The following is a 16173-nucleotide window of genomic DNA, read 5'->3' on the forward strand; positions in this document are numbered from 1 at the left end:
ATCTCTGCTCCCCAACATTTCCCTAGCACCTAGCCTTCTCTTTGCCTTGAGAGAGAGAGAGAGAGAGAGAAAGAGAGAACCATTTTTAGGCTACATAATTGGGCCTATACCCTGAGTGGTACCACTTGCATGTGATAAGAAGAGTCTTCACTCTTCAGTCTCCTGCCTAAGGGAAGAAAGGTGTCTGTTTTCAGAAAGCAAGGGGTATGGATTACCAATTAGTTTGAATAAAAAGTACCTATTTTTTTTTCAGTAATCAGTCCAACATAAAGTACTAGGGAACCATGTATTAATTATGGCATATATTATACTGAAGATGGAGGAGGAAGATAAAATGATACTAGGAAGCTAGAGCATTACAGATAATTTAGAAAACACAAAGGATTGTGCAGATGTTATATCTTAAATGCAGAGAGCCTAAACAACTTGTCTATGACTGTACAATTAATAAAGAAAAGAGCCAGACTGGAGTCCAGGTGAGAGGATGGGCAGCCCCCACCCCCCAACCATGCCACACTGATGCAGATCTGCTGGGCTTTTGAAGCCTGAAACTAGAGAGGAGGGAGCAATTCCAGACCTGACAGCACAGATCTAAACCAGCCCAATTTCACAAACCTCAGTATAGTGGGTCCTCTTGTTCTAAGGCTCAGGAACAGAGGTAGCAACCCTTACAAAGAAGGCTCCAAGGGAGGCAAGGATTCAGGTTACTCTTTCACTTCCTGCTTCTGGAATTTTCTGTCTCGATTGTGGAGACTTCAGGTCTGGAGACTCTTCCCTACCCTGCCTCGAAATGAAGTCTTATTTCTGATTCAGACTTCCTGGCCCCTATTTTCCTCTTTCATATGAAAATGAACACTTCCATCTGAAGCTAATTATGCAATTTTAAAACTCTGAGCTGTGACCACATTGAAAGAAGCTCAGTTACTCTTGATTATACCGATGCCTGCATTATGTGCTCTGAGCGGTTAAGTTTGTCTGCATCTTTCCTCAGGTGGATAAAGGGTTTGGAAGACGACAAGCAGGAGACAGACGTGCATTACAATTCCCTGACTGGGGAGGGCAACTTCAACTGGCGCTTCCTGTTCCCCTTTCAGTATCTCCCCGCTGAGAAGCAAATGGTCATTACCAAGAGGGAGAACATCTTTTCCTTGGAGAAGATGGAGTGCAAGACCCCAGCTGTGCTGGTGCTCCAGGTTTGGGATTTTGAAAGGCTGTCCTCAGATGACTTCCTGGGTAAGCCAGCAGCTTCGTCAGATACACGTTATGGTTAAGGATCTGTCTAGCTTTAGTGGAGGTTGGCCTGATTTAGTGACAAAGAAATAATTCTGGAGTTAGTTATGACAGGAAAATTTTAGAAACAGCCCATATAGCTATCAAGAAGGGGCTGACTTAATCAGCTGTAGAGCATCCACGTGGTAGCAGATGTAAGCTGATCTTGGCTCTGTCAATAAGAAGCTGTTGAACTCTGAGCCAAGTAGAGGTCTACTGTGTGCCTCAATTTCCCTCTGTTGTACAATGAGGATGATAATATCACATACTTTCAAGGATGATGGAGTTGTAAACATGGTAGTACAATTAGACCACAAACAACAGTGCCTCACACATAGTAGCATTCAGTAAGGGGTAACCCTGTGGCCACTACCAAAACTGGAATATTTAATAAGTTAAGAGTTGTGAGTGGTGCATTAGGTGAAAAATGAGTGGAAAAATCTCATTTCTGCAAAAATATGTTTATATGTATAAGAGAAAGAGAAAGTTCTAGATATAAAAGAGAGGGAGAGGGAGGGAGAGAAAGAGAGAGAGAGAATATGTAGAGCCACAGTCAACTTTTGGGGATGGTATTATGAAAATTTTTTTCCATTCCTATTCCTATTGTTTTGTTTGAATGCACACTCTAAATTTTTCACATTTAACAGCAATTACTTTGGTAATAGTAACAAGCTGTCAAAGAGAAATGCATGAGAAGTACCCTCTCATGGCAGTATCATGCACTGCTTTACATTTGCTCCTTAAGAAAACATTGTCAAGAACCCACTTGGGCTCATTATCTGCCCTGCAGAGTGGGCATAAAGGCAGGAAGATTTATTGCCTGGCATGGAAGAGGAAGGTGAGAGAGAGGGAAGAAGGCTCACAGAGGTGGCCAGCGCTGAGACAGGAGAAAGCTGAGGAGCATAACCCAGAGTGGGAGCTGCACTCCAGGCACAGAGAAGGCACCCAGCAGTGAAGACGCCCAAAACTGAAGCTTGCCAGTTAACTGTGGTAGCTGTGCCCTTGTCTCCCACCTGCTACCACTTATCCCTCCTTGGGTAGCATCAAACATGCCTAGGTCTCATTTGCATTTCCAATCCTGAGCAAGCAGTTATGATCCAGTGTGATGCTGACTGAAGGACTAGTGGTGAGCGGGAGAAGAGGTGAACGGGTAAAGGCAGGTGGTGTTTGAAAAGCCCTTCCATGACTCTGAAATGCCCTTCCCAATCGGTTATGGGCCTCTCTCCGTAGGCTCCTTGGAACTGAACCTCAACAGTTTCCCTCGGGCAGCCAAATCTGCCAAAGCCTGTGAGCTCACCAAGTTTGAAAACGCGAGTGAGGACAGCAAGATCTCCATATTCCAGCAGAAGCGTGTTCGTGGCTGGTGGCCTTTTGCTAAAAGCAAAGAACTCACAGTAAGTGACAGCTGTTGGGGGTGGGATGGGGGTGGGGGAGCCAGGGGACATCATGCTCTCTAAATGAGTCATTTCGTGAACTTCAAGCTAAGTGCTTTGAAGTGACATAGAGCCCTTTAAGCAGACGTTCCGCTGAGAGGTAAGAATTTTTAAAGCTTTACAAATGCATTAAGCTTTCCATATTTCAGCATACTTGATTTAATAGTTATCTCTGTGAGGTGGTTTTCTATCATTTTGGCCTGAACTTGTGCCCCTGGCATTAATTTTTTTTTCAACATTGCTTGAAATTTTGCATCAAGTCCCAACTAATGTACAATTTTAATGTCGCTAACTTATTCCTTCACCCTCAAATGTGAGACTCAATTTAAAACGTAATCTATCCTTTTAAAACTCCCTCCAGAGGGTCAAAGGAAGAGGCAGTTACATCTTTCTCAGCTTCACCTACGCGGTCCACACAAGTGCAGCATGCATTGCACGAACTGCTAGCCTTTCACAGACACAAAGGGGCTTTTCAAAAGGTTCATGGAAAATGACCACCGTTTAATTAAAGTTGCTATGACCATTCGGAAGCCCTCTCTTCTTGGGAAGAAAGTTCTTCTTCCCTTAGGTTCGGTCTCCTCGCGGCTCCTCTGCAACAGGAGAGGGTGCGTCTATGTTACAGAGAGGTTGAGGAGAGGCGCCGAGACTGTGCAGCCGGGATCTTCTGCTGGCTTCTCTCCCTTCTCTCGGGTCCCAGTGGGGGTGAGGCAGGGATTCCCCTGTTCCTCATGGGTATATAGAAGCTGCTGGAATGACCCCATGGTGTCTGCTTGTATCCTGTTTCCTGGGAGGTTTTCTCTTCCCTCCATTTTCAATTTTCAGCCCTCTGGTGGGTGAGACTAAGGGAAGAGACTGAGGCTCTGGCCAGGACCATTTTCCCAGGTCCTGCAAATGGTTCACGAAGGCTTACTGCATGTCAGCTTCTGGGCGTGGATCTGGACTTCAGGCTTAGCCGGTGACAGAGGCTCAATCAGTATCTGTCAGATGAATAAATGAAGTTGGAATTGAATGATTTATGGCCTCTACCTTCAACCAGCTCAGAGGCCCATGAGAGGGAGAATGACATCCACAATCTAGTCTAGCAGCAAATAATCAAAGTGCAAAACTCCGGGGAGGGACATGGGAGGGAGGGACCGAATTCTCTTTGAGGGAGCTGAGGGGTCAAGCAGAAGAGGTCACAGATTTTTCAAGAGCAAAGGACAAGGAAGGGCATTTTCTGGGTGAAGAAGACGCTGCTGTCTGCTGTGGTGGAAGAAACGTGATGGACACTGGCCGAGGCGCAGAGCAGTCCCATGCAGGAGGACCGCTCCCGCACCGGGCAGGACCATCAGCCTGTGGCAAGAGGTCAGCTGAGAAATGGGAGCCCAGAAGGCCAGAAACCCTAATTCTCATCTCATGACATAATTCTGGTTTCCGTCAACTAGTCAGCAGAAATGATGTAAGCATGGTTATATAATATCAGTCATCAAGGCAGGTGCTTTTGATTAAATTAGAGACAGACATTTAGCCTAGCAGTTAAGATGCCCACAGTCCATCATGGAGTACATGGGTTTGGTTCCCACAACTGGCTCCTGATTCCAGCTTCTTGCTAACGGGAACCTTGGGAGGCAACAGGTGATGGCTCAAGCAATTGTGATCTTGCTACCCACACTGGAGACCTGGATTGAGTTCTTGGCTCCTGGGTTTTGCCTGGCCAGTTGGCGTTTGCAGAGTAATCCCGTGCAAGGGAGCACCCTCTCCCTCCCCCCCACCCCCCACCTTCATCTCTCTGCCTCTTAAATAAATAAATAAATTTCTTTTTTAGTTCAAATAATTTTTTTGCCTTTTTTACTGGTAATGGTATAAAATGTACAGAAACATGACATAGGCCCTACCATCAAAGAGATTCTCTGGTTTCCTTCCTGAGTGCAGCATTCACATAGGAAGTGTTCAGTAGGCTTTTTTTTTTTTTTTTTGAAAATGAACACATCAACACACAGTGACTTACATGGTTATCGAAGTGTCACTTTAGAAAGTAGAGAGCAAGGGGTCAGTGCTGTGACGTAGCAGGATAAGCCTCCACCTGCAGTGCTGGCAACCTGTATGGGGGCTGGATGTCCCACCTGCTCTTCCTCCAATCCAGCTCTCTGCTTATGACCTGGGAAAGCAATGAAAGATGGCCTAAGTGCTTGGACCCCTACACCTACGTAGGAGACATGGAAGAATCTCCTGGCTCTTGGCTTCAGACTTGCTCAGCTCCGGCCATTGCAGCCATATGGGGAGTAAACCAGCAGATGGAAGACCTCTCTTTCTCTGTCTTTCCCTCTCTTTGTAACTCTTCCTCTCAAGTAAACAAATACTTTTTTTTATTTTTTTTTATTTGACAGATAGAGTTAGACACGTGAGAGAGAGAGAGACAGAGAGAAGGGTCTTCCTGCTGTTGGTTTACCCCCGAAATGGCCACTACGGCCGGAGTGACGCTGATCTGAAGCCAGGAGCCAGGTGCTTCCTCCTGCTCTCCCATGCGGGTGCAGGGGCCCAAACACTTGGGCCATTCTCTACTGCCTTCCCGGGCCACAGCAGAGAGCTGAACTGGAAGAGGAGCAGCCAGAACTAGAACCTGACACCCATAAGGGATGCTGGTGCCGTAGGCAGAGGATTAACCAAGTGAGCCACAGCACTGCCCGCCCCCCTTTTTTTAAGTAGAAAGCAAGGTTGTAAAGACATGGGAAAGTAGGCAGGAAGACTTTAGTGGAAGGAAGATCAGAGGATTTGGGTGGATTGTCTTGGGACATGGTGGAAAACACATGAAGGCATTTTTGGGCTGTTCTGATCTGTCTTCCTAGACTGGAGTGAGACCCATAGAAACACTTGAGTTTATAATCCTGTGTGAGATATCCTTGTCTGTCCACTCAAAGGATAGGCTCAGACATGGGAAGTGCAGTGAAAACAAGGCTGAATGAATGGCTTTGCCAGATCGGGTGTCTGACAGGCAGACACACACAGTACAATTACAGCAAGCAATTTATCCCTAGCATGCAGGTCCTTCCCCCGTTTCCTGACTGACTGAGTACTACGGGATTACAATCTTCCCAGACATTGCTGAAAATTTATTATCTCCATTTGTTTAAGTTTTGCTGTATTAACCACCCGTAATGTTCTAGTTGCTCAATACCCGATTTGCTTTGGGACTTTCTAAGTATAAGCACTTTGTGGCTGGTAACCTAGCTTTCTACATATCTGCGAGCTGTTATGCCAGCTAGTAGTAATTTTCTACACACATTTGTTCACCTTATCTTGAAAATGAACCAAATGTCTTTACTCCTCACAATCCTAATCCTACCATAATAGTAGTGATTTTCATGATCTTTGTCCTGTCTGTACTGATACCCTGTCCCTGCATTGCCAAAGCCTGGGTATGTCAGGTTGTTACAGCAATTTGAATTCATTTATCTTTTTTTTTTTTTTCTGTGATGGCTGGACCATAAAGGAGACATTCATGTGGGAAATTTGCTTTCTGGGTTGATTGATTCAATGCAGAGTGTCTCTCTTTGGCTTTGGAGAGTTCTTGGATCTCCTCTGTCCTGGGTGCCCTGGAGGGAGGTCTGGCAGACATGGTGGCAGTGAGCTGCCTCCTGCGTGAGGATGTGCACACTTTTGAATAATTCTGGATTCTACAGAGGACTTGAGGACTTCTGAGCATCAGAAAACACGTTTGGGTTAAAAGCTTCACAGACTTTCTGGAGCAGCCCAGGGAGTGTGATGGGTAATAATGGAAGGGAGGATGGTAGTTTAGATGGACCCAGGGCAGGAGGTTCACAGTGGTTCAAGGTCACTTGGGTTCAAAGCCTGGCTCCATTATTTACCAAGTGTATCACCTTAGGCAATTTTACTTCCCTGAGCCCTAGCTTCCTTACCTGTGAAAACAGAAAATGTCACTTCACAGACACTTAAATGAGATGGAGTCTGTGGGTATAGAACATATTTAGTGTTCAGTAAATGTCAGAATTTGGCTTAAACTACTGCTCAGCAACAAAGCATTTCCTCCATTCCCAGGTCCCACCTCCTTGAGAAACATGCCTTAAAACTGAAGTTTCTCTCTTTCTCTCTCTCTTTTTTTTTTTTTTTTTTTTTTTGACAGGCAGAGTGGATAGTGAGAGAGACAGAGAGAAAGGTCTTCCTTTTTGCCGTTGGTTCACCCTCCAATGGCCGCCACGGCTGGCGTGCTGCAGCCAGCACATTGCGCTGATCTGAAGGCAGGAGCCAGGTGCTTCTCCTGGTCTCCCATGGAGTGCAGGGCCCTAGCACTTGGGCCATCCTCCACTGCACTCCCTGGCCACAGCAGAGAGCTGGCCGGGAAGAGGGGCAACCGGGAAAGAATCCGGCGCCCTGACCGGGACTAGAACCCAGTGTGCCAGCGCCGCTAGGTGAAGGATTAGCCTATTGAGCCGCAGCGCCGGCCTGAAGTTTCTCTTTAAAGATTTACAGAGAGAGAGAGAGAGAGAGAGAGAGAGAGAGAGATTGATTCCATTGGCTGGTTCATTCCCCAAATGGCTAAAACAGCCAGGGCTGGGCCAAATCAAAGCTCCATCCAGGTCTCCCATGTGGGTGGCCAGGTCCCAAGTACTTGGGCTATGTTCTGCTGCCTTCCCAGGTGCATTAATAGGGAGCTAGGTAGGAAGTAGAGCAGCTGGGATTCGAACCAGGGTTCATATGAGATCACAATGTTGAGGCAGTGTCTTAACTTGCTGCACCATGAAGCCCAGCCCTCAAACCTGACATATCTAAATGCCTTCAACAATAAACACATCTAATACTTAGGAATTAGGTTTTAGGTAAAGATGAGAAAATGGAAGAGTGCAAAAACAGAACCTCTAACCACATATTTTAGCCACTTCATAAATGGTGCTGCTGGTGAATTGTATGAGATGATGCACTTTCACAAGAGGTTGTTTCAAAGGATCTTTGGTTAAGCATAAGAGCTGTTCATCAAATGCTCTTCATTTCTCTTTGATGTTAAGTTGCTCCTTCAGCCGTTCATTTGTTCAACCATGTAGCCTTCTGGGGAGGGCTTTGACAGGGCCGTCTGAAATCCAGAGATGAGTACGCTTCAGCTCCTGGCCCCCACCTCAAGGAGCTTGTCACCTCGTGGGGCAGAGCCTGCAAGCATCAGTGTGCAGAGTGTAGAGTGCGCGGAAGGTTGCAATCACAAGTATTGCTAGTATGAGCTGACCGTGCCAGCCACGGGTCTGAAAGACTGAATGTGCAAACTGACAATGGTCAGGTTGTGTGTGGTGATGGGACTCTGACCCCCAGCCTCTGCAGCCCTCAGCCTAACGCAGTCAGAACTTGATCCACAATGCATTTTAACCTCTTCTTCTCAATGTCTTCCTGTAACTAATCACAGAGTTAACCTGCTTCCAGTGTCCCCATGCCAACGCCCTGCAATTATAGCAGGTCTGCAGCCTTCCCTCTCCGCCTACTAAAGCTTTGTGCTCCCTTCTCTGTCTTTGGCACTCTGTCAAGTAGTGGGTCTGTGTGAGCTTGTAGGCTCTGTGACCTCGCTGTGTAAGCTCTGAACAGATAGCCTCTGTCTGTTTCCATGGAGGGAGGACTTCACTGATTTCTGTACTTCTTTTAAAATTTTTATTTATTTTCATTTTTATTTGAAAGGCAGACAGAGATCTTCCATCTGCTCATTCACTCCCCAGATGTCTGCAACAGTCAGAGCTGAGCCAGGCTGAAGTCAGGAGGCTGGAACTCAACCAGGGTCTCCAACGTGATGGCAATGACCCAAGCATTTGACAGCGAATTGGAGGACCCCAGAGTGAAATGGCAATGGGAAACCCTGCCTTTCCCTGGGAGGACTTGCTGTCCTCCTGTCTCAGTTTCTGTGTCTGCCTCCAGGGTGCATATTAGCAGGAAGCCAGGTTAGAAGCTGAGCCAGGGCTTGAACCCAGACACTCTGATATGGGATACAGGCATCCCAAGCAACCACATCATATGCCCACCCCTGATTTCCCCAGTTCTAAACATTTAATGTATATTGACTCATTTATCTGTTAAAACTTGATGAGCTATGTGTCTGTTATCAATCCCCATGTTATAGATAAAGAGACACAGAGAGGTGGATTAACTAGCCTCATGTCACACAGCTAGTCAAGAGAGGATGGGATTCAACCCCAAGTGTCTGCTTCTACCTTCCTTGGCCTTCACCATGGCAGAGGGCCATGGACACACAAGGGACATCCAAACCGGTCCTGGAGCCGTCAGCAATCTTCCCCACGGATGTGAAGTCTGAAATGATGCCTTTTGGGAAATCCAATTGAAAAATAAATATTCGCCCAACCCAGAAAGCCTCCCCACAGAGGTAGTGAGGAAAATGGGTTTACTACAGAGTTAAACTAGAATGTTCTTTGCATCCCAAAGATCCTGCTATGAGATTGCCCAGAGAGAAAGAAATTCCACCCTTTCATGTAGCCAAGTAGCTGTAACCCATGACATACAAATGAGTAATTTCAAAATAAGCAAAGCAAGTAAGAGGACTGGACAGCACCGTATGATGACGAGTTCATGCCAGAGTCACGTGATAGTTGGGGTGGCCACCTGTGTTACCTGACTGGATTTGTGTGGAGGGACAGCAAAATCCTGTATCATTAGGACAGGAGGTGGTTTTGCAACTTGGAGCAAGGTGCTCCTGAAGTTAGGCTGCTCCCTCCCACAGAAACTGGGAATGGGGTTTCTGGCTCCCTCGATGTAGACATTTCACAGAGCTGGTTCCTAGGTCCTTGGAAAAGACAGTCTTGGGTGTTAAAGACAAAAGCCCTATCCAGGTTTCAAAAGGATTTATACACATTCCAAAAGGAGGAAGTACTTAAAATTACAACTCCTCTAAAGTAAATGCTCTAAGAAAAAGAGGGGAAAATCCCTTCCCTTATGTCCAACAGGGAGAGGTCAGCCTCTTATTTTTAAAGTGCATTTACCCTCATATCTCCCAAAGGGGATGCAAGCATTGACTTCATTCTTGCCTAAATCAGTAGTTGATGTCGGAGCTTTGACCTCAGGATGCAAGCTGGTCCTGATGCCCTGCCTGGCCTGCAGGAGGGGTGCGATCCAGGGGAAATAACCAAGAGCTGCAACCAGGAAGGTGAAGCACCACTTTCTCCTGAAGAGCCAGCAAATTGGAGGTCCCCAGAGTAAAATGGCAAGGGGAAACCCTGCCTGTCCCTGGGAGGACTTGCTGTCCACCTGTCTCAGTTTCCGTGTCTGCAGCCTGACTGGCTTGCCACCCAGGTGCATTTCTAGAACATTCCTAATTCCACCCCTGCCCAAGCTGCGCTCTTGTCATCAGGGGCTGGGTCTAGGTAAAGATTAGGAGAGGAGCAAGAGCCACTTGCCTGTAAAACTCAGTACACACTGGAGAGTGAGTGCAGGCATGTTCTGGAGACAGCTGCCCTCAACAAGGCTTGGGTCCGTCCCGTAAAGGAGCTGTACGCATAGGGGGTTGTGTCTTAGAGGGGTGTAATTGAATACTCAAAATGGGTGGAGCCTGGAGACAGGCTTGAATACTCCCCATTTCCTTGCCCATTTTTGGAAAACTCACAAGTGTCATGGCTTCCAGTGCATTATGGGAGTGGGTATGTCCACTGCGATAATTTTATTATAGTGACTTTATAAAGGTCATTGCAAGGATGCTGCCGGCAGTCATGTTGGTTATTTTTGGCTTGCGATGGTTCTGAGTGGTCATTTTGAAGAAGCTGCCATCTGCCACAGCTGGAAAGGATCAGCAGTGCAGATGGCCTGCATGGAGGAGCCAGCGACCTCAGCTACTCCTGGCTAGCCACCTGTTACCTATGGCACTCCCTCCTTTGAAGCCCACGTTAGAAACGTTGCTGTCTCTGTTCCAGTCACTGGCAGGCAGAAAGTGCTTTGCTTATGGGCACTGCCACCTGCCAGGTTGTTTTTGAAGCTGCTTATCAGAATCCCCACGCAGTGCGGTGTAGACGTTTGGATGACAGGGCTCCTAGTGTGGAATGTGGCTGTCCTTGTGGTAAGTGAACACAGCTCCAGGGCACTGCTGGGAAACCAGTGCGTTTTGGCAGAAGGGAAGGGAGTTTGGAGCCTGTTCCACGTGACACTTTGTGATGCCCATTTTCCACGCCTCATCCCGCTGAACGCTAGGGAAAGCAGCTGGTGAGGGCAGAATCCTTCCTGAAAGAGCTGGCGATCAGGACATTTCTTTACAGGTGGATTCCAGAAATCAGCAGGTAGCCTGGAGAAGCCCAGGGGATGTCAAAAACTGCAATCAATGGGAGGTTTTGGTGCTCCCACCTCATTTGGCTACACACTCACAGGCGAGGGTAAAGGGTTCAACACTGAATCAGACAAACTCCCAGCATCCCAGAGCTCACAGCTTAGCTGAAGCAGCTGGTAGACATCACTTAACGTGTAGCAAAATCAGATCCTGTAGCAGCAGGGCATGGGGGTATTTTTATATGAGGATCATTGTTTAAATAAAGTGTATAACACACATTTATAGGAAACTTGAAAAGTAAACAAAAGTAGAAAGGACAAAATAGCACTCATATGTGCAACCACCTAAAGAACATTATTGCTAAGATTTTAGTTATCCCAGTAATTTCTCCTCATATAGCTTTTAGTTCATTCCATAGTTTTTAAGAGAACATTTGCTTCATTGTGTTTTACTCAATGTTATAATGAGCATTCCCCTGCCATTTATGATCAATTTTATTCTTAACTCTCCAGCCTCAAAATAGTGACATCATCATTTAATTACTGTGTTTTTTTCTCAACAATAATATTTATTCAGTTAACAAATTAAAGCATGCAGAGAAGTTGGAAAAGTAGGACAGTAATCATCCATCCAGATATCTACCACCAAGATTCAACACTGCCTCATATTTATTTTATCTATATATTTGGGTTTATGATGATTATGTGGGAATGCATGCATTTTTTAAAGATTTATTTTATTTTATTCTAAAGACAGAGTTACAGAGAGAGGTAGAGCCAGAGAAAGAAAGAGAGGTCTTCCATCCACTGGTTCACTCCCTGAATGACTGCAACAGCCAGAACTGAACTAATCTGAAGCCAGGAGCCAGGAGCCTGGAGCTTCTTCCAGGTCTCCCATACAGGTACAGGGGCCCAAGGACTTGGGCCATCTTCTACTGCTTTCTCAGGCCATGGCAGAGAGCTGGATTGGAAGTGCAGTAGCCGGGACTCGAACCAGCGCCCATATGGGATGCTGGTGCTGCAGGCTGGGGCTTTAACCTGATGTGCCACAGGACCAACCCTGACATGTATATTTTTTGACTGAACTATTTTAGAGTAAGCTGAAGTTCTTCTGATACTTACCGCCTAAATGCTTCAACATGCATTTCCTAAGATTATGGGTGTTCCCTTATATAACACAATGTCATCATCACACATAGGAAAGGATTGATTAATTTAATAATATTCATTTCTCTGTCTATAAAAAATGGTGCTTTCTTTTCCTTTTTTTTTTTTTTTTCAAAACAGAATTCAACCATGGTCCTTGTGTTACTTTTGGTTATTATATCTCTTTGGTTGATTTTGTTTTTATTTTTTAAAAGTTTATTTATTTATTTGAAAGGCAGAGTTACAGAGAGGGAGAGGCAGAGAGAGAGAGGGAGAGAGGGAGAGGCAGAGAGAGAGAGGGAGAAAGAAAGTCTTCCATCTGCTGGTTCATTCCACAAATGGCCGCAACGGCTGGAGTTAGGCCGATCCGAAGCCAGGAGTCAGGAGCTAGGAGCTTCCGCCAGGTCTCCCACGCAGGTACAGCAGCCTAAGGACTTGGGCCATCCTCTACTGCTTTCTCAGGCTATAGCAGAGAGCTGGATGGGAAGTGGAGCAGCCAGGTCTCGAATTGGTGCCCATATGGCATGCTGGCACTGCAGGTGGCGGCTTTACCTGCTACACCACAGCACCGGCCCCTGGCTGATTTTATTTTAAACAGCCCTCTGAAAGTTTTTCCCCCTATAACATCAACTATTTCATGAGACTAGGCCTGATTCATTGCTTTTTTTTTTTAATCTCCATTTTTTCCCGTGTACTAGAAGTTAAGTACAACAGCTCAATCAGGCTCCAGTTAAACATGTTTGGCAACAATACATCAAATGTGATACTGTTTCCCTCTTAGTGAGTCATGGCAGGCAGCGCATGCTACCAGATGGTCTCACCCTTATGTAGCTGTTTGCTCACTTGGTGATGTTGGCACTCACAATATCCCTGCATCGTAAAGACCCATTTCTTATTCTGCATTTAGTGGGTAACTGGTTGGCATTGTGAGTCAATCCTGTTGTCATCACCTTTCAATCAAAGTTTCCAGCAACCAGAGGGGACCTTGGTGCACTATTTCATTGGCTATGTAAAAGAACTTCCCCCACCCTGCCTTAATTCTTTTCTTCCTTCTTCCCTTCCATCTCTCTATCCACCTGTCTGTCTGTCATCTGTTTCTCATTTCCTCTGTCATTGCTTCTTCTCATGAATTGCCATGCATCTGTTAAGAACTTCCCCCATGAAGTGGGAGTAAATTACAGTCACCTTCCTTCCCACCTTAAAAAAAGGATAAATGCTTATTTATGTTCCTTAATTACCACATTTTAGAATCAAGAGTTGGTGTAACAGTCATTTCTGATAATGAGAAATGAATTTTTTCCTTACTTGTTTTTTAAGTATCACCATGGGCTCATGTCTAGCTCTGTCTATTGAAAAGACCTGCAAATAAAATCATCCGGGAACAAAGAAGTCTCCCAGCTCCTGAGTCCACATTTCTTTTTTCTTTCTTTCTTTCTTTCTTTCTTTCTTTCTTTCTTTCTTTCTTTCTTTCTTTCTTTCTTTTCGGCAGAGTGGACAGTGAGAGAGAGAGAGAGAGAGAGAGAGAGAAAGGTCTTCCTTTTCCGTTGGTTCCAATGGCCGCTGCACTGATCCAAAGCCAGGAGCCAGGTGCTTATCCTGGTCTCCCATGGGGTGCAGGGCCCAAGGACTTGGGCCATCCTCCACTGCACTCCTGGGCCACAGCAGAGAGCTGGCATGAAAGAGGGGCAACCAGGACAGAATCCAGCACCCTGACCGGGACTAGAACCCGGTGTGCCGGCGCCGTAGGCGGAGGATTAGCCTATTGAGCCGCGGTGCCGGCGAGTCCACATTTCTAAACACCAACTCCTACCAAGAAACAAACAGGGTTTGTGGAAGAAATAGCTGACCCCAGGTATTGGTCAAGGAAAATGCAAGAAGTATCTAAGATGTCTCTCTAGACCAAACAGGAATTTGAACATCTAAAGGAAGAATGACTCAGCTTTTTGTGGGAAACTTTTTCTGAGTTTTGCATTATTTCCTTGATTCAGCTACTCAGAAATGGAATTCCTAGGATGAGAATATTACTCCACTCACCTAAGATACTGCACACAATATGTGCACATCCATATGCATGTATGTTACATGTGTGCTTATGTGCATGTGCATATGTATGTATGCATACATACTCCTTTTCCTATGGGATTTTGCCAGGGCACATTCCACATTAATGTATGAACATGCCTCATACCAGAGAGGGTCAGGGTTTATTTTAAATTTTATTTATTTGAAAAGCAGAGGAACAGAGAGAGAGAGAGAGAGACCAAAACAGAAAGAGAGAGGATGTATCTCCCGTCGGCTGGTTCGCAGCCCAGATGCCTGTGGGGAGCAGCCCGGACTGGACTGAGTTACTGGAATTAAGACTTATTCTATGCATCTGCTCTCCCACAATATGGCGCTGGGAGAGAAGTAAACAGCTTCCGCACAGCTGCCTCCAGTTCAACCAATAAACTGTAGGACCTGCTCCTGATTGGAGAGCAGCGTACTCGGCGTGTGGGCAGCCGAGTTAGGATTGGCGGAGGAGGACTATAAAGGAGGAGAGAGACGGCATGCACCAGGAACATCTAAGGGGAACACCTGTGCAGCCCCCGAGAAAGCCAGCCGGCGGTGTGCCGCTCCCCTGCGGAAGTGGGGAAAGCGGCCAGGGGGAACCGCCCTTCCACGGAGGTGGAAGGGACAGTAGCCAACCCGGGAAGAACCAGCAGCAAACCCGGGGAGGGCCGAGCAGACCAAAGAACAGCGCAGGGTCCTGTGTCGTTCCTCCACGAAGAGGGGGAGCGACATAATGGTGCCGTGACTCGGATATGAAGCCTAGGCAGGACTTAGTGTCGTTCCTCCATGAAGAGGGGGAGCGACATAATGGTGCCGTGACTCGGATAGGAAACCTAGGACGGATAACAAACTTAGGAGGGAAGAAACGGGAAGAACTGGGAAAATATCGGAGAGAGAGACTAGCAAACAGCCTAGGGAAAATATCGGAGAGAGAGACTAGCAAACAGCCTAGGGAAAAGCCGGACGAAAAAGGTGCCGGAAGAAGCTATTGAAAGCCTAGGCATAGACTCAGATACGGACTACGGGGGGAGGCTGGGAGAATCTCTAAGGTCGAAAGCGAAAGTGAAAGCTAGAACAAACAGACTCGGATGCGGACTGTGGGGAGAGGCCAGGAGAAATGAGGGAGGAGTATTGTTGGAGGAAAGCTTGGGGAAACATACCGGGTAGAGAAAAATGTTAGGGAAATTGAAGCCGCGGGGGGCAGGCCGAGGCAGGAAATGAAAGCCACTTTGGGATTCTCAAGTTAGCCCGGGAATAGGGGGCGAAAAGTTGAAACCAGAAGCGGAAACGTAAGCCGGATTGGGATCCGTCTGATTAGCCCGGGGAGCAAAGGACGGGAAGTCAAATCGTGGGGCGGAGACGTAAGCTGGGTTGAATTCGCCAGGCTAGCCCGGGGAACTTAGATTGAATGCTAATGGCGGAGACGTAAGCCACGCTGTGTGACTCGCGGAGGCTGCCGCGCGCAGACAGAGCGTGCGGGGCACAAGTAGATAGGGAACGCGGGGCTAGCGTGGAGACCGCGGAGTGTGCGCGCAAAGCCAAGCCGCGCAGAGCCGAGAAGCCGCGCAGATGAGAGAGGCGCGGGCTGAAGCGGCTCAGAGCCGGAAAGCGGCCGAGAAGCAGCCTCGGGGCGGGCGCCGGAAAGTCGCAGGGATAAGAGAAACAGAAGTTTAGAAGTAAAATGAGAGAAATGGGAATGTTGGCAGACAGAAGTAAAATGGGAGAAATAGGAATGCCCGGAGATAGAGAAATAGAGAAATAGAAAGGCCTCCCTACAATACTGCAATTAGAAGGCTTGGATTCGGTCTGCCCGATTAGTGAGGCGATGAGCACCTGCGGGCGGCTAGCAGCTTATGCGCCGCAGGTCACCGAAGACAGGCACGAATTAACATCAATAAGGCCTCCCCACAACACTGCAATGTGAGAGCTTGGATTCGGTCTGCCTGATTAAGTGAGGCGATGAGCATCTGCGGGCGGCTAGCAGCTTATGTGCCGCAGGTCACTGAAGACAGGCACGAATTAACATCAGTAAGGCCTCCCCACA

General features: G+C 47.0%; 1 protein-coding gene across 1 annotated transcript in view; it reads left to right on the forward strand.

Moving 5' to 3' along the window:
• The window catches only part of FER1L6 (fer-1 like family member 6), a 196272-nt gene that overhangs the window by 170487 nt on the left and 9612 nt on the right, over window positions 1-16173 (forward strand). The window contains exons 38-39 of the mRNA XM_002710764.6: window positions 992-1233; window positions 2500-2663. Of these exons, the coding sequence (XP_002710810.4) occupies window positions 992-1233; window positions 2500-2663 (406 nt within the window). The remainder of the gene's footprint in view (window positions 1-991; window positions 1234-2499; window positions 2664-16173) is intronic.

This window comes from Oryctolagus cuniculus, chromosome 6, assembly GCF_051225735.1.
Source record: "Oryctolagus cuniculus isolate XC-2025 breed Fujian yellow rabbit chromosome 6, ASM5122573v1, whole genome shotgun sequence".
Lineage (NCBI taxonomy): Eukaryota > Metazoa > Chordata > Mammalia > Lagomorpha > Leporidae > Oryctolagus > Oryctolagus cuniculus.